Below are 25,443 nucleotides of genomic sequence, written 5' to 3' on the forward strand. Positions count from 1 at the left end.
CAATACTTTGTTCAATGAAATTTATTCTACTCAAATAATGCGAATTCCTACTTTTGTTTGTGAAATAAGCATGGACATAAAATTTATTTACAACGCATATTAATTTACATTAGCATATAGATTGCACTTCGAAGTGTTTAATTTAAATATATGCAAAGATGAACGTAACAATTAACATTACAATATGCACCATGTATTAGGATCCCCCATGTTCTGTACCTAGTTGAATATGCATTAACATATATTGTGAGGTTTTATGAATATTCAGTAGTACGAATTCTCGTTTAATTTCGTAATAGATGGGTGCGTTTAGGCGATCATTGAAAGGATTAATTGTAATGTAAATAAAAACCATTTCCTTTTTGAAAGTATGATTTTTTTCTATTCTGGGTGATATTAATTTATAATGGAATATTTGAATAAAATATTGAATTTGAATTTGAAAAGCCTTACTACTTAGCAAAAATGAGCCTCCGCAAAATATCATAATATGTGTGGGAAAAGTTCTATAAATATTCATAATTTTCTCAAAATGGCGATAAATAAGTTAATTTCAAAATATCGATATAATGTTCAGAATAACAGAGATATTATCTCATGTTATCCCTGCAGTGATTCTAAATTGCTGAAAAGTTTAAGTAACTGGTTAGAACTAATCTAAACATTAATTAAAAATATAGCTTGATTTCCCGCACCCAATTCCCCCCCCCCCCCGGCCCATCGCCTCCGCCCATCCGACAAAAAAAACAGCAGCATTTGTCTCATTGATTAGGTAAATGAGATCAAGTCGTGAACAAAATTATGTTCCTCGCATAACGTTACACCTTCGGGCAAGATATACAAGGCTTGAAATTTAATTTTAAGAATTCTAACTAAGACGCATTGCCCTAAATACTAGAGTAAGCCCGAGGCATTGTCAAACTCGAATATGCCCATGCATCGTTAACTACCGTACACGAAAACTCATAAAAATTGATCAATTTCTGTTTAAAAAATGTTTAATATAAATGCGTGCTGGGACAACCACGCACATACCCCTCTATCTATCTTCAAGTTCCAAAAACAAGACGTTTGCATTTGATGAAAATGTTTTCTTGCAAAATGATGACACCGCAACTTTCTTGAAAGGCAGAAAGGGGAGTTGTTGGGGGGGGGGGGTTTGTAGGGGAAAGGAAGGAAGCAAGGAAGGGAGGAGAGGGTAGGAGATAGGGGAGGGTGTTAGGGAGAGGGGATGGGAAGGAGAAAATAATTGGAGGGATCGAGTGGTCTGCAGAAAGGTGTTCTCTTCCATTACTGTCTTCTCAGTAACATGAGTTGCACTCATCCCCTTTGTAACTATATTTATCTCGTCTGAGTTGACGTTAGCTATTGCATTAGTGTGTTCTGTTATATATATTAACTATTAACCGGAGTGTATATGTATCTTATATAGGTTAACATTCTATGGAATATAGAGAGAGCATTATTACAATAAGTGATAATTGTAATAATACTGCGCGTCAATCTTTTTCACTAAAGCATATAGTTGCCAGGTATAATTACTGATCATTAAACACGAGTGGAATAACAAAGGTAAAATAATAGGCCTGTTGTGTTCCGCTTATGTAACCTATTGTATTATTTTACTACCAACAGTGCATCGTTAGTATACCCTTTCAATAAACAAAATAATATTCTAGCCCTACCTGATACTTTTAAATGATGCATTTTATCGTATACGTAAAATTCTTCCTTTTCATTGGCTGTAAGCTTTTCACCACCCATATACAATACTCGGCTGCTATACATTAATGACTACGATATGTAAACATTATGAGAGCGCATAAGATAAACTAAAATAAGTGTTTTTCATAATAATGTGAACAGATTCAGCAGATGCATTCATTCTATCGAGATATTTTTGAATCTTGGAGAATATTTAAAAGGGAAAGAACTCCATGGGTGAACCGTAGTTTCATTGGTTAATTTAAACTTTGCAGGTGGTTTCAGAAATAGTTTGAATACAACTTGTTCCGGGACAGACATCCACCCCAGACAAACTAACTCTTTCTGCTCTTTGTTTACAGGAGACGGATCTTGGTTGTGTAAATCTCAAACAATGCATTTATTATTTCAATATGTAATTCCTCACTATGGTGACGAATATAACACTCTCACTCCTACCCCCCCCCCCACTTTCCCACTCCCAACCAACTTTCCCCTTCCCGCAGCTGGGGCAGTCTGAGAATGAACTCAATATATGGATAGGAGCCAGTAATGCAGTTATAAGATATTGTTTGTATGCTTAAAGGGTGTGAAGACTCACGCACGAAGAAACGTCTCATGCCGGTAATCTGACCTAGTTTCGAATGAGGTGTAACAGAAGTGTTAGACACCACCATCGATCCCAGAAAATACACACACACAGCTTGCTACCGTCTGTAATTAGACACTAGTGTACAGTCAATACATACAGCTACGGTCAACACCCACAACACAGTGTACATAGCAGCGTGGACATCTCAGGTCTAGATAAAAGATAACAATGTATCACGTTTCATTACTGTCTGCATTTTGTAGTGACAAGAAAAAAATGTCATTTGCAAGCAACGGAAAGTTAACCTTTTTTTCAGAGCGCGGCACGCGGTTTGGGGCGAGTCTTCAATGCCTTTAAGGAAACGATTATCTTTGTCCATATTTTGGCCGTGGTCTTTAGCTAAAGGGACATATATTATTACACCGGCAGCGCAACATGACAGAATGTATAAGAGAATCCCTGAACTTCAAATCGCTGAAACGTGAACCGATTATATTTATATTTTATTACCAAGGAAACCATCTCTCAGATGGGATATGCAGGTTAGCTGATTAGCAGTATATAATTATTCTAGAACAATTTACGTGCCGATATAACATCCTCTATAAATAAAGTACGGAAACTTGGAACGATGTGGGCTTTGTAGGTAATGGTCCTTATGGTGAATAGGTTGTTGCAAAGGTAATGTATGGAAAACTTAAACTCGTTGATTTTTTTATATATTAGTAAGAATCATCATCGACATGTCGAGATGTCTTATCCGTTTTTATCTGACTTATTTTCCTGCTTAACATTTTCCCATTGAGATTGTTACAGTGCGTACCCAACTTGCTGATAACTCCTGAGGGGTGGCGCACTGACATATGATGCATTGCCACGTGATCTGTCTAACAGGGAACTGTTTTCCTCCGAAAAGAAAGTCAAGTCTTTTTGGCTCGTACACGATCCTGTTACAGATAAAACGTTCGACAAACCGTTTTTCCAAAATGTTGATGCAGACACGGTATTTTTACTCAAATCTGTAAAATGTCTCGTATCGCTAGACTCTTCAATAGTCGTTTTTTCATTGCTTGTTTCTTTCCTTAAAGGAGATGTCCTTGTACTCGACTTGACCTGTGTATCTTTGACGTGTCGATATGCAGACGCTGGTGATGACGTCACCAAGCTTCCATGGGAACCATTCGATAGTTGCGCTTGCTGAGTTGTCTTTAAGGAATTGACACTCCTGGATTCTAATGCACAAGATTTGCGGACGGGAATGCTCTCATGATCTGTCGGCGCTGAAGGTGTAATTGAAGTTTCGCGCCGTCTGACAGAAGAATCCAGCGCATGCGTGGTAGACGATGTTCCAAGTGGATCGAGATAGGAGTAGTGCTGATGTTGAAGAGAGTCGATGGAATACCCTGGATGAAAAGACGACGATTCTCCTGCCTTATCACATGCTCTCGGCACGTAGGAAAGATAATCACCGGTAGCGTATAGTTTCTCATTTGCATAATGCCTACCATACGCAAGACTCTCATTCACGTAGTGGCCGTTATACGCTAACGCATTACCGTACGAATAGGCACTGTTAGTATAGGCTCCGTTAGGATACATGCTGTGCTGCCGATCGTGTCCGTAGCTTATAGAACACATAGCATTGTATCGATCTAGCGCCTCTTGATATGAGGCCGCGGGTAGGGCAACCTCATATGGGGAATAATGACTGAAAGTTGTGCGTGACTGGTCATATTCTGCCGCGTAAGAATCGCTATACAACATGGCGTCACTCGGTACTGAGTAAGGAGTATACTTGCTCTTTTTAGATTTACTTTTGCTCTTCATAGGACGTGATTTTTCTTGCATACTAGCGTAGGCTGACTCCGTCTTAGCCTGAAGCTGATCGATCTGAAGGAGCATGTCTTTCTCTTCAATTTTGCTGCAAAGAGGGACAAAAAATGCGAAAGGAAAAAAGTTCGTTAGTAATCAGGAAAAGCTTAAATTAAGCACGTACACAATTCTTTCATATTACCGTATTTGATATCCTTCAATAGTTGATGGCAAATCTTCATATTGATATGCCTTAATGCGTAGATGAGCTATGAGGCAATATAGAAAATCAGGCACAATAACATAAAACAGAGTTATACTAAACGATATTTGTCGAAATCTGTTTCCCCGTCTGGTTTTGTCTTCAGTTTTGTGTTTAACGTAATTATTTGTGAATAAAACGAACGCAGGAGACTCAAGTAATTAAAACGACATCTATGAATACTACATGAGTGTTGAATGTGGTTTTCATTTTTCAAGCCAAATGTAAGTATAGAACTGAAATATGATAATTGACATTTGTGAAAACACATGGAGGGCGTTAGTCATTTACATTTGGCAATTACTTGTGTTGTACATGACAATATTAATGCCATCATTTAAAAGTTGACTAAGGCAAGCGACACACTTATATTAGATTTACATTTCATGTTTATGAATAAAGCAACAATTGAGTGACAACGTCTACATTAACAAATCTGAAGTTGTTACCATATGTAGTCAAAGAACATACCTCAGTACTGTATTAACACTAACGATGCAATGAGGGCGCGATGATCGACTATTGTGGACAATTGTTGCTGCGCTCTGCATCCAGATCCAGCCGCCATGTTTAGACAAAAACCGATAGTATCTTGTGGTAACCTGGCCTTTCATTAACACTGTAAATAGAGCAAGAGGCATCATAGAGTTATATATGTATATACGATTATGCCGATGAAAAAGTAAATAGCGTAGATTGCTAGAGGAACCGATCCTCTACCCTCACCCCCCCCCCACCCCTCCACCCATCTTCCTCACATGAGATGGAAATGACAAGACGAAAAGGCATTCATCTAATTGACCTCCATGACAAGCATAACCTATCCTCCGCATCAAACAAAGAATTCATTCAATTTAACGCCTACTATAGTCACTCTTGTGTTGAGCAGAGGTAGTTCCCCATAAAAAACATTTAAAATTAACTTATTTTTTTTCTTTATCTTCTAGGTCCAACTATACTCTTTGGCCTCTTCACCTGCTGATATCAGTATGTCTCTATTCCTCACTTACCCCACCATTCTTGAAATTTAATGGAGTGGAATTAATCTGACGCGCGCTGTATTTTATGGTTCATCGAATCCGAAAAGTGTCCATAGCCAAGTCCAAATATAACCTAAGGTAAAGTACCAATAAGCGCTTCTTATTCCTGTATGTCGTCGCCGAACGTTAGCTTATACTTTTCTCTCAAACCATATAACCAACGCTTAGCCACTCGCAATTGTTATTTTAATCAAGTGCGACCTCAGTTTTTCAAGTTTATGTTGACGGTACTTGATGCTTACTACTATGTATAGCCAGATTCTATCGCTGGGGTGGAATATACAGCATCCCTATATAGCTATATTACCCAAAGGCAATGTTAATTAATTTGTCATTTTCGAAATTCATCCAATTGGAAAGTTTGTGTGTTAAGATTCCCTTTCGTGTTATTTAGCAATCTGCTAATAACTTTCACTTGACATTTTTTTTCTGTCTTTGACTATATGACTTTTCTTATTCGTTTTATAGAGTAATTCACAATGTGTTTTGATCTCTTGCATATCCGTTAATTGCACACACGGATCGGTCATAACTCCTAACATGGCAACCAAAAATCTGGCAATAAAGACAAACGTAAGCTGGTTCAAGCATATCGTTGGTATAGAGTTGAAATCGTGATTTTCACATGATTCTGGGAAAATCGTGACTAAGTCATGAACTAAGGTGCTGTTTATGGATGACTGGAGCCCCGGTCTGTGCGTGATAATAACTCCAAAAAATGCAATAATCCTAGAAAAAAAAACACGTTTAGATACATTTCTGTAATTTGCGAGAGGGGAACGAGGCGTTCGTTTTGTAGATTCTAATTTTTTATTAAAGATTTTATGTCTGCAGTGATTAGTACATTGATCTGTTCGTGTATTTTTCAATGTTTATGAAGTTTTCAACGGTTTCGTAAACTGAATTTAATGAATCCAATGGATGTATTACAAGATATTTAATTTGTTAAAATAGATGAGCCTTAATTGAACAGTCATAAGAAAAGTTGGAATTGACTTATATGAAAATAGCTATTACTGTTATAATTTGTGGAATACTTTTAGGGATTAAAAAAATATTGAACGTATTCCGAAAGAAATGTCAAGATGAAAAACACATTGACATCGAAATGGTTTAATGCCAAATTTAGGACTAACTGTCCAGATTGCCAAGTGAATTGTAGAACGAGAGAAAAACATTTTATTGAAAACAAAATAGACTACTTACAGAAGATATCACCCAAACTAGATTCCATAAAACATATTAACAGATAATTCCAGATGATGTACAAGTTTGAAGTTTATTTTAGCAACCCCCCCCCCCCCCCCGCCAAAAAATCTAAAAAATCGAGAACTTATCGAGAAATATGTCCACTCTTTGTAACATAGTGTTTGTCTTTTTCTTACTTTCAGTATAATTTTTGTTTGTGAACTTATATTTTCATGATAGAGAAACAGTTTGGAATTGTGTGTTAAATCCACTCATTAAGTAAGATCATATAGAAGTCGGGTTACATGTAGATCAAATACATTACTGTAATAAACGACATGATAATTCTCATATCAATGGGTGTTGTAAAGGCCAAAATTCACTGTCAGTGTGAAGTTGTAAATCAGTTCAAAATTAAGCGATTTCTAAGGGCAAGACTTATCAAAATGGTAGTGTTGAAACTGACGCGAGGCAGCAAGGTTGAAATTATCACGTTCTTATACTTATGCTAACATCTCATAAGAAGATATATCAACTGGTTCAGTTTTGAGAATTATAAAACTTTAATGAACTGTTTCTTTGATCGGCTCTTGTTCAATTACGTAGTTATTACAATACTCAGTTCATGCAATACTAATATGCCTGTCCCTCCAACCGATTATATTATTACGTAATTAAATGGTATGATGATGCAACACTTCACGTTGTCTATTATATGCAAATTTTAGCCTAAACATGTACACCTCGAGAGAAAGTAAATCTACCAGTTAGAATAAACTTCTGAATAGTACTATAAAGGTCTTCACATATGCAATGATATAATAATGTAGCCAACCATTTAACACTAAAATATTAATTAATTATTATATTTGACCAAGATTTGTATGTACTATTATGTCTGGTGTGCGTTTCATATGTACAGTATACGTGTGTATACTTACATGTCTGATGTGCGTATCGTATGTGGAGAACGTCCATCGGATGAACAAAGTGATATAAGGTTTTCTCGATGATGTCTTGAGGCTCATACCCAGTTAGAAGAGCAACTCTATAGTGTAGCAATAATGAAAAATATATCATGAACGCATTTAATGATGTCATGGTGACGTGAATTCGAAGATTATATGGCAATAAATATCTAGAAACTTTGATATTAATGAAGCAATTGATATTTTGATTTAAGCTCATTCTTGATTATCCGAGTACCGAGAAAAGAATTATGCATGTATAAAATATTATCATCCTCGAAAATATTTAAATATTAGTTACAAATGATAAGTGATAATATAAGTAACATTAAATTATACATGAGCTAGATTCTTAAAACAATCAGTTAAACTGCTGAGCCGTTTGAATTTAAATGAATGAATGTCATCGAATAAACAAGCAGGAATATTTAAAGTAAATATGTTACACCAATGATTAATCATTACATAGTATACGTCAATACAAATAAGCTAGAGTGATGAATATTCATAGTATCATGTACTTTAAGAGATTACTTCAGCGAGAATAGCTTGAATATACTCACTTTCCATCTAAGAATATCAGTTTCATATCCAAGCTTGCTCTGAACATGAACATGTTTGAATAAAGTTTGACCTCCGTTAGCGAACTTGGCGGTAAAGAGTGACCAATAGCAACGAGTCCAACATTGTGATAGCATCCGTCGTATGGAGCAACATCCAATGTATACTGCTTTATTTTCAGGTAACCATGGCAATGAATGACCTGAAATACAAACAAGTATGAAGATTGTCAGTAAGTGTATATTAGACCGCATTTAATGAGGAGTAACATTGCGATTAATTAATTAACATTAATAATTAAGCAATACCACATCAGTAACTATATGTTTAAATCTGCAACGGTCGGGAAGATGTACTTAGTAATGCAATCAATATTTCGTACAATTAAACCTCTTGTACTTTCGACTGATTTAATATCTAATGTTTGTTTCTTTTTGTTTCAGGGAAGCATCCAGAAGTAAGAAAGATGTCTGCTTCATTTGGTGGTTTCAAGTTCGGTTTTCATCCATTGCTGTTGTTATTAACACTTTGAAATGTTTCAGATAAGGCAATGTGTAGTCTTCACAATAAAGCTATACAATTGCACGGTAGTAAATCGAATTATCCGATATGAGGAATTTTTAAACCTTTACCTACGGCTACTAACCTTGTATCCGCCAGAAGTAAGACCAGCATTCCGCTTGGCAAGGACACATTTCATTCGTAAGAAAAAGTTTCTCTCTAGCTCAAAATCTGAAAAGGAAACAAACAAATAAATATGTCAAGATATGGGATTGATTAGACTAGTTAAAATAACTTGAAGTAGTGCGTCTAAACATTACGTTACCATGGCAAAATGTCAAATCAAGAATTGTCTGATAGAGTGTCTTCTTTTCACATTTTAAACCTGTATTAAAGACTTAATTAATTGAATGAACGAAAAATAAAATCCATAATTACTGAAAATACTTCTATACTCCTATAAATTACTGTAAGAGTAATTACATCCTACACCGGACAGAAGAATATGATTCAATGCAATTATGTTTAAAGCTATCAAAACCGGCTGAACTTATGGATGCTTAACTTGAAGAAATCGTCTGTGAAAATGTGATTCCTTAGGTAAGCATTGTGTTTCATTATACTTTAAGAAAGTTAGATGCTTGTATTATATACACATATAGCTGTATTCCATTAACGACATCATTCATCTCTCATTTCGTTAAGGCAACGCAGCGAAGACTGTTTCAAACATCCCCATATGACCCAACTACGCCATTTCATGAGAAGGGTTCCACTTTATGGTCATCGTTCTAGAACATGCTGTGTGCATCTCTATTTAGCACACAATCGATCCAATGCTGTATGACAACACGTAAACAACCCGTCTCGCAGGTGCCTCATTTCATACATTGCGTGAATCAAAAGATAATTTGGAGTAATTGTGACGTAATAGGGAAGACGAGAGGTGGCGTGAACTATTTTCAACTGTTTATATATTGTCTTACCGGCCATGGAGTGTGCGTGGTAGGGCTGAGGCGTGAGTAGGGCGGTCATCTCGTCATGATCAGCAGGGTGTATATACTCGTAAATACTATTGCCGGTCAACTCCACCTATAGTTAAGAGGAAATGAATATATAATGAGAACAGGCTCGTTCAAAGTTCAGAAAAATTGTCAAATTGAATCAATTGACAAGTTGGTTAACATTATCAGTAAACAGGGCTATGCTAATATCCACAGGGGTCAAGTGTTTCCTTTTCTTATATTACCGGAGAAGTTATTTGAGAATTTTGTCTTTCCTTCTAATTTCGTACTTCCATATGTTGCTTACAGATCATTTACTGCCGATGACGATTGGCTATATTTTTCAACGTGTTTATAGACATTTCTTTCCCTCGAATACGTTTAGTCAAGATATTTGTATTTGTATTTTTTTTTGTTCCAGCCTCACGGCGCATACAGGCCCTTTACCTCCCTCAATCCTTGCAGTAATTTTCTTGATTTCCAATATATATATGTAAAGGCTTACAGGCGTTCTACAGATGTAGGCTATTGCCAAAGTTCCTCCTCTACTATACGTTATTCCACCAATAACCTTTGTCTGGAAATATTGCCAGGTATAAATATATATTCACCTTCCGTGAACGCCGATGACATCGAAAGTCGGAGTCAGTTTCAATCATGGCCAACAATTTGTTGGCAAACAACAGCAACAATCGCTTCACTAGATCGTATTTCAGCCATATTCTGGCTTGACGCTGTTTATTTTGGACACATCAAACAAACCAGTGAATGTTCGCGATTATTAGCTTCAAAGATTACAAGTTCATGGGTACTTTCAATGCACGGAGCTCAGAAAAAACAGGTATCGTATCCCAGTTAGCATGTTAAAGCTTAATATAACGTGATGAAATGGTGTGAAAAAGTGCGCGACTTTCATTCAGTCATAGGGAGATGCAGGGTTGTACTAACAAATGTTTGTATACTTCAGCTCACAAAAATGTTATTTATCATTTAGGATTTCCCTCGTCCCTACCCGGTCTGGACTGGATATTTATGTCCTTGAAGTTACATGCAAAGCTTCCTAACAGCGGTAGTTTGGTCATTTGAGGGGGTTCAATAACTTTACCACCGGTGCACCAATATTGAGAGACCGTGAGCTTCACTCCTCCTGATTTTATCCTTTATGTACACACAAGTATGACAAAGTAACACGAAATTACAACAACAAGCGTTTCTTAAGTGGTATCGTAAAATTGTTTAGTGACAATAATTATTAATGACAATGACTTTCGGATTTTCCCTTCGTTCCTTCATTAACTAGCCGCCCTCCCCCTATCCCCATCGGTCATAACCCCTGCATTTGCGTCATGTCGTGGGATCCTCCACGTGACTCTTAACGTACCAAGAGCGGACATGTTTACTCTGTGCCAGCGTTGCATGGTAAAATAGTATATAAAACAAAGTAACTTAAGTAACCCGTGATTATCAAGCTTATCTGCAAATCGCAAATCTAACGACATTAGGGACCTTTACATACACACCATTAATTATATTCAGTAACAACTATATGTATCAGCTTTGTGCCCCGCGCGAAATTCCGGCAATAAAAATAGGCTTGAAATCGGTTAAGTGATTTCACCTCAGATACTGGAATATCTCATTGTATGTTCGCTTTTCACATACCTGTGAGAGTCCCAGATGAACCGATGCTGTTTCGCTGATGTAAATAATCTTGCCATCAGGTGCTACCACGAAAATAAAGCCATCCAGCGTCTGAAATGAAAGGAGACAAAATAACGATAACGGTAACTTGATAATATATATAAGTATATAATTCATGTCAAAATATGCGTGTACACATATAAATATATTTCTATAAATATCTATATATATATATATATATATATATATATATATATATATATATATATATATATAGGTATATATATATATATAGGTATATATATATTTATATATATATATAGGTATATATATATATAGGTATATATATATGTATATATATATATATATATATATATTTATATATTCATGTATTCGTTGATTTTATTGTACAAACCTGTAACAAATGAGCACCCAGTTCTTTCGTCATGGCATCTAGTGTTGAGGTCGTCCTACTGCCCCAAGAATCACCGAGACCTATGGAATAAGGTAAAGATAATTTTATCAATTCACATCACAAGTTTCTTTTAATATATGAAGTACTATGATGACAAAGAAGTTAAACGATACCTTGCGAGAGTCAAATGTGATTTGTTGTTGAATAGTGTGTACGGGAGTGTTAATATTTCCTTTTCGTAACCTTTATACTGAGTCCGATTGTCAGTTTGAAACACGATTAAAGTTATCAAAACCGTGTAATATACTAATAAGGCTAGTTTCAGTCATTCACAGGGAGTCCAACGATAGATAAGTGTGCTGCTGGTGGGGTAACAATGTTTAACAAAAAGACATAATTTCTGTTTTCCCCCCTCCTCGGTGCTTCTAAAAGAAAACTGTTTATTAGATGTAATGCCATATGGTCAGAATTAATACTGCAAACTTACAATGTGGGCCTTCTAATGGGACAGTGTACGTTGTTACTTTCGTGACAAATATTGTGATTAAAAATGGGCAAAAATAATTGCTGCATATAATACGCAATCGAAGTGCACAAGTACAATACAAAAACATAATTAATAGTAGTCCTGTTACAGGGTACTCTGGGTAGCAGCTAACTTCTAGTTGTAAATCATTGCTTAACTTTACACACCACATGGCCTACTTGGTCTACCATGGTTTACTTGGTCTACCATGGTCTACTTGGTCTACCATGGTCTACTTGGTCTACCATGGTCTACCATTGGTCTACCATTGGTCTATCATGGACACCACAAGTCTAGAAGGCTTAACTTCTCATGAAATCAATACCGCCACCAACATGACCCATCATTTTATTCAGTTGACAATATAACATAGCTTTCTTGGCACGACAACAGGTTTGACTATAACCGCGTTATCAAGGCATACACAAAGCAGTGTAGTATCATTATCTTATAGCCTACATGCATTCATTCATAACATTAGGGAGTCGATGATTAAGAAAAGGAAGTATATTAATTAAAGGTTTCATTTCCAAAACCAAAAGAAAAAAGGAAACCGTAGTTTGCTTAGATTATTAGGATTTATGATGATATCCTATGTTTACTCTCCACCAGACGTTTGATAGCACAGAAAACGGATATTGCTTACAGAGATTCATCTGGAAGAGAAGGCATCGATCAATAACAAACAGTAAACTAGTGGAACTATCTGTCGTGCCGATCGTGACAGCTTAGATGTTACAGCTTCAATGGAATCGTAATTATGCAAACAAATCCAGAATCTACTGCAGACCCCTCACATCCTGTCAATGCTTCGAGTGGGTTCGCTGTTTGCGAATACTTCAAAGTATTTCAATTAGGGTTGGTATCATGTCACAAGTTTATCTCAAGTTTGTCAAAACAAGTTCACAATTGTACACCGCACTATTAAGGAACATGAAACTGTACAGTGATAGGCTGCGTATAGGTTCTGTTTCCTAACCTGTATGGTGAATAGTACTTTATTATTGGTACAGTATAGTGCTGAGAGAATATACAAGTCAGACTACTCTTACTTTCTGATGAAGGACTAAAAGAAAACCTTCCTTGTACCCAGCCATTTACACCTTTCCACACCATCTGTTCCCCAGACATCCGATCCACCCACCTATCATCCTTCCTGCATCTATGTATCTTACCCCTAACAACCCCCCCCCCCCCTCTGCCCTCTCTGATTTTTCACCCTCATGAGCCTCTAGAGATAGCCTGCTGTTTTCTGTTTCCATCATTGTATCTATTGTTCCCTCTTCATATTACCACTGGTATACCTTTGTCACCAACAGACCCTTTACCTCGATAAATATCATGTTCCTTGTCCCTGTGCTAACATCCCACACCCATGTTCGTATGTCCACTACCCCTGTTCTTATGTCCCCTAGCCCTGTTGTGATGTCCTCTACCCCTGTCGTGATGTCCCTTACCCTGTCGTTATGTCCTGTACCCATGTTCTTATGTCCCCTACCCTTCTTCTTTTGTCCTCTACCCTTCTTCTTATGTCCTCTCACCCTGTTCTTAGGTGCCCTACCTCTGTCGTGATGCCCCTACCCCTGTCGTGATGTCCCCCACCCCTGTTGAGCTATCTTCTACCCCTGTTCTGAGGTCCCCTACCCCTGTCGTAATGTCCCCTACCCCTGTCGTGATGTCCCCCACCCCTGTCGTGTTATCCTCTACCCCTATCGTAATGTCCGCTACCCCTATCGTGTGTCCTCTACCCCTGTCATGAGGTTCCCTACCCCTGTAGTGATGTCCTCTACCCCTGTCGTGTTACCCTCTACCCCTGTTCTGAGGTCCCCTACCCCTGTCGTGAGGTCCCCTACCCCTATCGTGAAGTCCTCTACCCTTGTTCTTATGTTCTTTACCATTTCTCCTTGAGTTTAGGTGTTTTGTACCGTTCCCAATCTGCAAACTGTGAGGAATAACCATAACCGAAACAGCAGGTGTCACGAGAAAAGGCAATCAAACAAAATTACTTTCACTTTTGGAAGTTTTTAGGCCCAGCAAAACATGATTGTCTTCTCCTTTTATATTGCTATTATTTCGTATTTTTCTTGTTGGTATTATTAATTGTCAATACAGATTCTACTAACCATCCTATCTTAAAAAAATCACCCAGAATGTTCAGATCTCTATTTTTGAATTAGCGAAAGAATATTACAGGTCATCCTTGTTTTTTTGTTGGTAAAGTTTATGAAAAGCAAAACTGGTATAGAAGACCACATTTCCACATCTTCTCAAGATTTGTAATATGATTTTATGAAGTTCAACTATTTTGATGGCCCGGGGCCCTATGATGACATGTCATGCGGTGTACACCTGGTGCAATGGGCTATCGGGTGGCCGCTCTTATCATATTATCGGGGAAATCAAAATGACCCGCAGGTAGACAAGTTCTTTTCCCAAGATGTGAACAACAAAGTCAAGTATTGGGTTTAATAGCCGAATGCTTGTTTGAGTTTTTATTTACGTTTCAGAGAATAAAAGTTCACATGGAATGGACCCTTCTCCATGAATTGATTATTAAGAACAACTTGACATATTCTGCATATAAAAAGATCGGTTTAAAAACAAAGTAATTACGGAAATAATCCATTTATTATGAATTTTGATGATTTTAATTTCTCTTTTTCTTTTAATATTTGGTACAATTCGAACTTTGGAGTTAATAATTCGGTGCAATCCTTCTCTGACACACATACTTTTTTGTTGCTATGGCTGTCAGGACTATAAGATACTTATTCTATTGCTCTTGTTAAACTAGAGTAACGAAGCTCGTGTTGAATGTTTTGGTATGGTCAAACGTCTAAAACTACCATTTTAATTTCTCTGACAATTCTTTCTCAAAATACTTATAATTTTTTTTGTATTTACTTTCAATCATGGGGCAACAAGGCAAATCGAAAAGCCTGTAGTTATCTTTCTATTTTACATTAGCAAGCTATTACTATTGACAGTAGCTAAATGGATCCTTAAAAGTATGTGTTTAATGTCATGTTATTGTTTTGATTCCATTGATTTGATGCAAAACAATTTTCGTATAGATTTATAAGATAGTTTCGTGAATGGAGAATTTCAAAACAACAACTGTTTACAGGCCTAATCTTAAATAGTTTAAACATAACAGCGCGAATACAGAGATTCATTGAACACATTTCAATTCACACAGATATTCTTTGTCATAACGTCTGTATGGATTAATTTTAATATTGTAGTGTTAAACAAACAAAAGTAATATGAATGAGGATTTTCTCCCGTGTGTTTGATATTTTAAGAATAGATAAATATCTGATCAATTAAATCAAATGTTTCTGTATCGTAAATACCGATTTTTAAACCTGTTGGTTTATACCATGATATATGATTAGTGTACTGCGCCCCAGGACACGAGGGCTCATCTGAAAACTATGAGCCTCCTTCGGGGCATGTTCTGTTTGTGAATTGCTATGGTTAGTATATGGTTTGTGGACTGCATGCTGCATAACAAAGCCAGGTGTTGATAAACTATGCAGTTAGCCTAAAGTCAAGTTTGAGTGGACGAGGTAAGTGACGGCACAGTTAATTAAATCGGACAGGTTTTAATGATTTAAGTAAAAAACTCACCTGGTTTCTAATAATAAATGACGAAATATTAGAAGTATTTAGCAAAGTCAAACCACAGAATGTTTTTAGTTATGGTAACGAAATACAACAAACTTCCTATAAAGTGATTTGGAATCCATTTCAATTAATGTGAGTGAAAACATTGACATGGCTCAATAAAAACGAACTTGAGATGTAGGTGTGGTGTAAATACAGGGCGGCAGACCTATACACTATTATCATAAAAACTAATGTGATAACTTATAACTAATGCGATTCTACCACGACTGCTTGTATCGCTCAAATTAAAACCGGGAACTTTAAAACAATACCTCCACAGAATCATATTTTATGAAACTCAAAGAATCTTACATAATAATCAAGTTTCTTAAAGACTTTTAGAGCAGAAAGTTAAAACGAATATTTTTAGACGTCTGGTAGAATTCATCATGAAACAGGATGAAAAGTTGCTTCGGAATATATTCAATAATATTAACAACATATAAATCAATACAATTCTTGATTTCTGTCATAATTAAAACACATATTGTTATCGTGCTATTAATAGGTTTAAAGGTTAAAAATGTTTGATAATACATGCCAGTTGTCGAAATTATATATTTCTTTCATGCATGAATTATCAAACCCTACGTTGGCCTCAGCAGAAGCATTCTCGAACATATCAAAATATGTTTTCCCCCGTATCTGCCATTTATGGAAGAATATGATATTTACTTTATACATTGATGATCTAAACCAAGATATGTATTTATTACATAATGTTGAGTTTGAGGAATTATCTCATAACTAAAGGAGATTATATTAATGATGTTATATATTTGCAATTTTCTAAATCTACCATCTGTGGCCACGGTAGATGATTACACTTTTACATTGCATCAAAGGTTCATAGCCAGTTTAGTAGAGTACAAAATAATTCAAACTTTCGGGAAGTTTACCTTCAAATGAATCTAAAAACTGGTATTCTGGTTTTAATTTGCTGCAAATATTAGGAAAAGCAATCAAAAACATGAAATAATCGACACATGCGACTTTTGCTACATTTTGATGGACAGATTCTGCCAAACTTCCCGTTGAGTTCAGAAAGAGGTTGGCATGATTTTAAATAAAACTCTGATTTTAACTCATTTAAAGTTGGAGGTTACTGGAACGTGGCGAGGTTACCATGTGTCCGGCTTGATTACAAGGAACGCGGAGGTACAGCAGGGGGCTGTAACCTAACCTCCATAATACAGATGGTGAACACCAAACTGTCCTCTCCGGGCCAAGGATTTTTCTCCCACCCGACCTTACCCGGGTACAGCAATGTTCCAAGTCACCTTATTGCTCAAAATAGATATTTGTGGTCACTTTGATCTTCCAACCGAGACCCTGAAATATCATCCGTCTTTTAAAAAAAAATCTTTATGTTAAAGTTTGAGTCTATCGAAAATGCAGAATAAATGTCCCTACTTTCGTAAATTTATGCCCCAAGATATTTGGCTTAATTTTTTCCATATCTTCGTTGAGGAGTATGACGGTCAATATTGGCCGCAGTCCGTGACAATATGGGTGTTATGAAGGATGGTGTGTGATCAAACCTAATTGTACTCTATCAAGTTTTGTTAGATTCATCTTCATGAAATGTATCGATGGATCATCAGAGCTGGAGAAGATTTATATAGATATATATATATATATATATATATATATATGTATGTATATATATATATATATATAAATATTCAATTCTTATAGCTAGATATATATATATATATATATATATATATATATATATATAAATATTCAATTCTTATAGATATATATATATATATATATATATATATATATATATATATATATATATATCTATCTATCTATCTATCTATCTATATATATATATATATATATATATATATATATATATATATATATATATATATATATATATATATATATATATATATATATATAGAAACAAGACGGCAGACAAACAAAGAATTACATTTGCGTCAATATGTTAGTCTTGTGTTGCAGATAAATCATTCTGACGGATAAAAAGATATGTTACTAATTTCAGGCTTCACTGATTCTCTCTGCTTCATTTTAAGTTAATTAAATTCTTTTTTGATATTCACTGTGGTGACTTGTGTCTGACAACAATCGTTCTTTTTTTACATGAAAATGGGTTTTAAAACGAATATTTCTAAAGCCATGGTAAATATATTGAATTACATAACCAAATGTTCATCTTATTCTTTTTTAAAAGGAGAGATTTTAATTGCGGGAGAAAAGGAGAACGTTGGCGGTGCCAAGATAAAGACTGGAACATTATACCGTAGTACATTAGGTACATTGTGTATGGATATCTGTGGATTCGTTACACCTCACCAAATACACATGTCTTGCCTGCCTTAATATTAATTAGAGAACATGGTTGGATCAACCAGTGCATTTTATAGAGGTGACATTCAATTTAGCTAATTGGAAATGAAACGAGCCAAGTGGGTGTCCGTGTTTTCAGGTTACCAACTTGCATTTATGTGTATATGACTTGTAATAAAGAAACCAAATATAATGTAAAACCACGTATAAGAACAATTGAAGAATACAAGGAATGAAGAACATATATTTTGGCAGAGTCCGTGATATCCCCGTGGTGGTGCAAAGACCACCATTTGCTTAACAATCAATCGATCAATCAAACTATATATATATATATATATATATATATATATATAGGCCTATATATATATAGGCCTATATATATATATATATATATACATATATATATATATATATATATATATATATATATATATTTAAGCCCAATATATATATATATATATATATATACTCCAGGATTTCAGCGATTTCGATAATTCACGAATATTCACGTTTATGCACATTTGTAAAGTATATATGTATACGTCACTGTGACGTCAACGTATAAACAAAGCTTTGAGTGAGCAATGAACCCTTTTAGCAGTCCTAATAATATCCACAACATTGGTTTTATTGATTTAACTTTCATCGAGTCTTAAGACAACAATCCTTTCTTGTGTCGTGTCGCCTTAAATGGGTGCAAGAGGTTTTTCTTTTGTATCTCTGGTATTCAATCTTTGCAATCATGCCGGTAGTTTCGTATGTTAGTTTAAGAAGACAACGTTCAGTAAATCATTGAATGTAAATAAATACTGCTTAATTATTTAGTATATCATAAGATCATACATTAAATTTCAGACCCAGGAGAGACTTCGTGCGAAACCAACCATAGTCATTGGCTACCCCTTAGCAACGGGAAAAAGTTTTCTCACAGATGTTTATGAGCCGGGCTCCACAAACTTACACGCCCGGTGGAACACATTAGGACATCTGTTCATTTATGAACGGCGGTCACCCGGCGTTTTGTGTAATTTCTTCCGCCTTTTCTCGAGTTTTCTTCACAACTTTTGCTAAGCTGTCGGTTGTTTTCCGTACAGACTTTTTTTTCAATGAGGTAAACATTAAACCCACGAAACGGGAGATGTTAAGCCCAATTTTACGTGTTGCAGTTAGCTTGTGATAATGCCAATTAAAGATCATTAGTTTTCGAGGTGTTTTTGTTTTAAGGATTGCGTACACGCGTGACGCTGTGTTTACTATACACGGCCTATTTGCTTTTGTACCGAATGCGTTAATCTCTAGCCATGTTGATTGACAATTTACATGTACACATCTGCTACGTTCTTTCCACACCATAAATTTACTTACTAGCATCCCTTTTTTTTCGTTCAAGTTAAATGACTTTTTTTTTCCTGGGAAAGATTCCATAAATCCCAGAGCTGTTGAGATGGCATGCATTAGATCTTAAACTGTTAAACTTAGGGGAGTGAAATCACCGTCCGTTTGCGATGTGAATTAATGTCTAAGAGGGCTAAGCAAAGTGAAAGATGAAATAGGAGAAACGAGGTTAGATTGGACATGTTATTGCTATACAATAAAATAAAGTATACATTGCATTTTCTCCTGTATCTACTATTGAGAACAAATCACCCATTGTATCTAGTTATGGATTGTATCATTGGCTCATAATTCTCTGAGATTAGAACTGAAAAAAAAGCTAGAGTCGGTGCTCGTTCAACTCATGGTGTTACTAAACCACACAGTCTAAGAAAAAATCAAGAGGATTAATAAATTATGAGTTGGACCTATGTGAAAGAAAACATGATTGAGTGCTTTAAAGTAAACGTTCATCTAGTGTTAACCACCTTTTTGTCTTTTTCTTATTTTTCAGAAAGATCAATTAATTGATTGATTGTCTTATTGCATGATACAGGCATTACTTTTCCTTAACCACCGTATGCTATGTGAATTATTGATGATAGTAATATCCAGCGTAAGATATGAATAAATTATTTTACACGGAAATGGATAGTACGCATTTCCTAACACACCTGTGATAGGCTTAACAAGACAAATATAACTCAGATTTTGAATAAGATTAAGGAAATGTAGTAAGCATAACAGGAAAGCATAGTACTGTACCAAATACGTAATTAGTTCGCCATTTTGAGTATTCATTGTAACGCAGCTTGGTGGTCCTTGTAACCGCACCCCACCCGCCCCCCCCCCCCCCGCCTCATCTCCTTTCTCTTACCATACAAATGCCTCAGCACCACAATTGCATGGATGCGGAATAGTTTCTAAGCATAGTGGATGCTAAAAATCAAGAGGACGTTCTTTCCAGAGTATGAATATTAAAAACTAAACTTTTCATTGTATCAAATAAGCTGGGCCTACAGCCTATACTTTACATGTCATAATTTGGTTGGACATTGTTATCTATTAATTCATAATTTTGTGTAAAAGTAAGTGGGCCTGGCGTTTCGAAGTTAGCAGGATCTTCTTCACAGGCTGAATGAAACTTAACAGAAACTACAAGGGGCAAGCACAGAATACAGACAGGTTAATGAACAGGGGTGAACACTAAAGAGATTGATGTTAGTGGATTATTTGACAAAGGGCGGAGAGATGAAAGAAACCAACAAGGGGGGAAGAGGAGAGGTTGGAGATAAACCGTAGAAGGACCGTAGAAGAGAGGATTAATGGAAGAGCGTAGGGAATAAACAGCAGAATGACAAATATAGGAAAGTGTGGAGAAAAGAGGTGAAAGAGAGCTAGGAGAAGAGGGGTGACAGAGGGGGGAAAAAGGGGGTGAGGAGCAGAAGAAAGGTTAGTCATTTTTTGACTAATTGCTAAGTAGTCAATTGCTAATTATTCAATTGCTAAGTTTTCATATAGATTTCGTATGAAACAAGACACTGGAGTTAATCTACATACAGGTCTCGTGTTATTGGAGTAATCAAGACAACCCATCCGCTTTAACCTCAGAATGTTAAAATATGTCTAATAATTCATTTAAAATTGAAAACAAATTTGTTTACCTAGCCTAAAGACCTCACTCAATAATTCGCTTCCTCTGAGGTGGCGCAGCTCGAGAGGCAGATAGGCATAAACTGCTAATTTTGTCTGTATTACATCAATCTCCCCTCATTATAATCCTACCGTTTAAAGTCATATTACAAAAATGAACGGAATCAATGTAAAAGTAACTCGATATTTCGTACGATTTCTCACCGATTTAATGATTTTCTTCCTTATTTTGCAGTAGCCACTGTTTTCTTCTGCTGTGTGTGCAGGGTAAGAATGCTACGGGCTGTATGTAAGAAATCAGCATATAGCATCCTTTGGGCAACTAGTCGGTGTCTTAATGGCTGTGATTTCCGGCATTCACCAACGATTTAAAAAACCATATCGTCTTACTAACGATTTGGCTGACTTTTTCCCCAAAGAGGGAAATATTGATTGTCGCTGAGCAATTCTCTCGGCCTAGACTCTTTTATAGATTACCCCGAGGCGAACAAATCCCCTCGGCAAGTGTATGAAATGTTAAACAAGAACTCAGGACGATATAAAAAAAATATAAGAAAAAGAGGGGGGAAAAAAAGACAAAAAGTATTAAACTTAAAAGGAGGGTTTTTCAATTGATTGTCATACTGGCCTGATTGGTTGTAGTAAAGCTCCCAGGCTATACGATGGTCTACCACTCGACATAGTGAAATTGATGCAACAAAATTGATAGGACTTTTTTTTTCGTTAGATTGAATTTTAAACTGATAATCATTTGTTGGTTCGGTCATTATTCAGTGTGTATCTTAAGAGCCTAGGGGGGCCCCCCAAACTTCAGCTTCATATGATGACGAGAGAAAAAATAGGAGATATTTTAAGAGAAATTCCATAATCCCCCCAACTACATCCGTAATTGCGAAGACAAAGTGGTGTCAATTGATAAGTTGTTTGTCAATCACTTCAGACTGTCTTAATGATCCTAGAAAGTAATCGCTTTCAATGACTCTTCGAGACATCTTCAGACCAAATCAAGAGGATAAATAAATATATTTTGACGTTGTTGCAAGGAGGTTGTGGGCCTCTGATATTAAGTGAGAGGTTGATTAATTCTATCGGATGAATATCACCAACAAGTAATTTAACACTAGTCGCATTTATTTACATTTTTCTTTGAGTTCCTTTCTCTCTTGTCGTGGAGGGTTGTAGAGGCGACGTACTTGGATAGAAACAGACACATTAGTTGGATGGTTTAGAATCGTTACTGATGTGCGAGCGACCTCATGAACAAGAAGAGGGGTTTTTGCGCCGCAATAATCTGCGGTATCGGACATGAACTACACCAACAACCGCTATGTGCTGTTTTAATTCCAACGAATAGTTAAACACGTTAATAACCATATACCTTTGGAAATAAATTTAAATAAAAATGAAAGAACGGATGTTATGATGTCTGTGGTATAATATCAATTGTTTAGAATGGATTCCTTACTGCATCAGCGAAAAAAAAGGAAAACAAAGGCTGTATGACATCACAAACAATACCTCATTGTTCTTTCCCGAACTAAAATGATCAATTTCAAAATTTTATTTTTATCACAAGATATGTAGAATATGATATCTGAGGGTTGGATTTCGTCGTACTTAGTACAATAATACGTTCAAGCCTCACTTCCATTTATACGCTTAACAGAAATGATCCATTTTAGTTTTTAGTTCGTAGGCAACAAATTAATTGAACAGTATTTACTTTATTTCCATGTGTTTAATAGAGTAATTTGATATTAATTAAACTTTACTGTATCTGATGAATATTAATTTTAGCGTCATACATAATAACTGACACAGTTCAATTCAAGTGATGATTCAACGACTGATACTGAAATTCCGTTGGCATGGTGATTGGCAGGTGGTTTCCATGGTTAACCATTTGAGGCTTTTCATTGGTTGACTCCTTTATTATCGCTTGTGGTTAGTTTGTACCATAGTAAACCATTTAGTCTTTTACGAATTAACTCGTTTAATATATATCATAAGTCGTTTCTCATAACCCCAGTGGCAAATCGCTTCAAGATACAATATAAAACAAGGGGGTGGTTATTTTTTACTTTCCAAGAATTCAATAAATTCACAGTTATGTCACAAGTTTGAAATTTATCTCTGTAAAGGAAGCCAAAAGTACACATAACTCAGTTCCGGATGGATTTAATTTACCGATAGAAATAAAGTTTTAATCCTTTGAAAGTAAATTTATGTCCCAATATTGTTTTATCAATATCATTTTGAAACAAAAATGGTTCATGCAGATTTCATTATCAGGTTAAGAAGGTCTCTGTTGAGAAAATAACAACAAAATGTGACAAATTGGAACGATGCAACAACAACAAAAAATGAAGAATATTTCCTGCCAGATTTGTTACCGATAAAATTGGTATTTAATGAAGCTAAATGTAAATTATTCATATTCTAAGATTTCAAGCTGATTATGAACTTAGTCCTAATATTTGAGAAATAATTCCAGCACCACGAAAACATTTTACACTTTTTAGTAATAAAGAAATAACGGAAACCTGACTGCAGGGATGTTATAAACAAATTAGAAATCCTGAGGTGAATGGTTCCAAATCTTATTCTAGCCCCAAAAAAACTAGTTGCCTTTTCAGCAAATTCACTTTTGTTTGATAAAAAAATGGACACAAAAGAAATATGTTCTTGAAAATAACTTGCAGCATTTTAATTTCAAGTAATCATGTATAATATGTCGCTTCGTTCTTTCCAATTTAATATATATATTATATATATTTATATATATATATATATATATATATATATAAATTCTGTCTGCAACAACAATGTTCCTATGGATTGTTTCTACAACAGTAGTGTTCATATATAAGTTCTTTCTGCAACAGCAATGTTCATGTAAAGTCTGTCTGCAACAACAATGTTCCTATGGATTGTTTCTACAACAGTAGTGTTCATATATAAATCCTTTCTGCAACTGCAATGTTCATGTAAATTTTGTCTGCAACAAAAGTGTTCCAATTACTTGTTTCTATAACAGTAGTTTTCATATATAAGTTCTTTCTGCAACAGCAATGTTCATGTAAATTCTTTCTGCAACAACAATGTTCCTATTACTTGTTTCTACAACAGTATAGTGTTCATATATACGTTCTTTCTACAACAGCAATGTTCATGTAAAGTCTTTCTGCAACAACAATGTTCCTATTACTTGTTTCTACAACAGTAGTGTTCATATATAAGTTCTTTCTGCAACAGCAATGTTCATATAAAATCTTTCTGCAACAACAATGTTCCTGTTACTTGTTTCTACAACAGTAGTGTTCATATATAAGTTCTCTCTGCAACAGCAATGTTCATATACAAATTTTTCTGCAACAGCAATGTTCCTGTAAATTCCTTCTTAAACATCAATATTTGTAAACATTCCTTCTTAAACCAGCAACGTTTTTGGCATCTTGTCAACAAGCAATGTTCCAATGCATACATTTTCGAAAACAACAAGCAAATATTCCTAAAGTTTCTTTCTAACGCAATGCTCCTATGCAGCATTGTATCTACCATATCAATGTTCTTAATACTTTCTTTCTGAAATATCAATGGCCTTTTACCCTTTTTCTAATCGGCGAATAGTAAAGAAAACATGTTAACCGTCAATAAGTTTTGCCAACGGAAATTCAATTAACAATTAATTTTCTTTTCAAGACGGGGGAAAAACCCATTAGTAATGCTTATTCACGTCCCTACGCTGATATCCCGGAAGTGAGATAAGAGGCTGACTTGCAGCATCAGCTCGAATCAGAAATCGAGTATTACATGATTGGTGTCAAAACTATGGCTCCTTTAAAACAAGACAAAATATACACGCCTTTAGTTTGTTAAAAAAATCGAAGAAATATACACAACTTCACGATTTGGTTAACGGCGAAGTATTAAATTTCAAGACGGTTCGTGTGAGAACCTATTTTAACCTGCGTGTGTATTAACATCATGTCGAATTCATTGGGGCGTTGAACGGAAACATGGGTTTACGCAACGCGTGAGTGCAAATGAAAATGAACGAGGAGTTATTAGCCAACATTTATCCAGGGGAGCCCGTGCAAATTACCTCAAGAATGGGGAAAAACATAACTTTAATGGATTAATAAAAACACCCAAAGGATTTGCTTTACTCATTGGTTGATCGAGAACAGAATAATTTTGTC

The 25,443-nt window shown here is 35.6% G+C and overlaps 1 protein-coding gene and 2 long non-coding RNA genes across 5 annotated transcripts in view; 2 read left to right on the plus strand and 1 right to left on the minus strand.

Moving 5' to 3' along the window:
• The window catches only part of LOC139962820 (single-minded homolog 1-like), a 62,727-nt gene continuing 37,284 nt past the window's right edge, over positions 1-25,443 (minus strand). The window contains exons 3-10 of the mRNA XM_071963180.1: positions 11,689-11,768; positions 11,295-11,384; positions 9,615-9,720; positions 8,774-8,859; positions 8,130-8,329; positions 7,540-7,646; positions 4,842-4,989; positions 1-4,217 (exon numbers count right to left, since the gene is read on the minus strand). Of these exons, the coding sequence (XP_071819281.1) occupies positions 3,107-4,217; positions 4,842-4,989; positions 7,540-7,646; positions 8,130-8,329; positions 8,774-8,859; positions 9,615-9,720; positions 11,295-11,384; positions 11,689-11,768 (1,928 nt within the window). The 3' untranslated portion in view covers positions 1-3,106. The remainder of the gene's footprint in view (positions 4,218-4,841; positions 4,990-7,539; positions 7,647-8,129; positions 8,330-8,773; positions 8,860-9,614; positions 9,721-11,294; positions 11,385-11,688; positions 11,769-25,443) is intronic.
• LOC139962821 (uncharacterized) lies at positions 3,630-9,602 on the plus strand. 2 transcript variants are annotated; one of them, XR_011791374.1, is made up of 5 exons: positions 3,630-3,767; positions 5,318-5,488; positions 8,309-8,359; positions 8,571-8,829; positions 9,334-9,602. It is a non-coding gene; the product is annotated as an uncharacterized lncRNA (long non-coding RNA). The 2 variants fall into 2 exon arrangements; XR_011791373.1 differs by lacking the exon at positions 8,309-8,359.
• Positions 11,652-18,510, plus strand: LOC139962822 (uncharacterized). Of its 2 annotated transcripts, none has more exons than XR_011791376.1 (3): positions 11,652-11,780; positions 12,827-13,072; positions 18,096-18,510. It is a non-coding gene; the product is annotated as an uncharacterized lncRNA (long non-coding RNA). The 2 variants fall into 2 exon arrangements; XR_011791375.1 differs by lacking the exon at positions 18,096-18,510 and adding an exon at positions 14,129-17,503.

Source organism: Apostichopus japonicus, chromosome 21 (genome assembly GCF_037975245.1).
Source record: "Apostichopus japonicus isolate 1M-3 chromosome 21, ASM3797524v1, whole genome shotgun sequence".
NCBI classification, from domain to species: Eukaryota; Metazoa; Echinodermata; class Holothuroidea; order Aspidochirotida; family Stichopodidae; genus Apostichopus; species Apostichopus japonicus.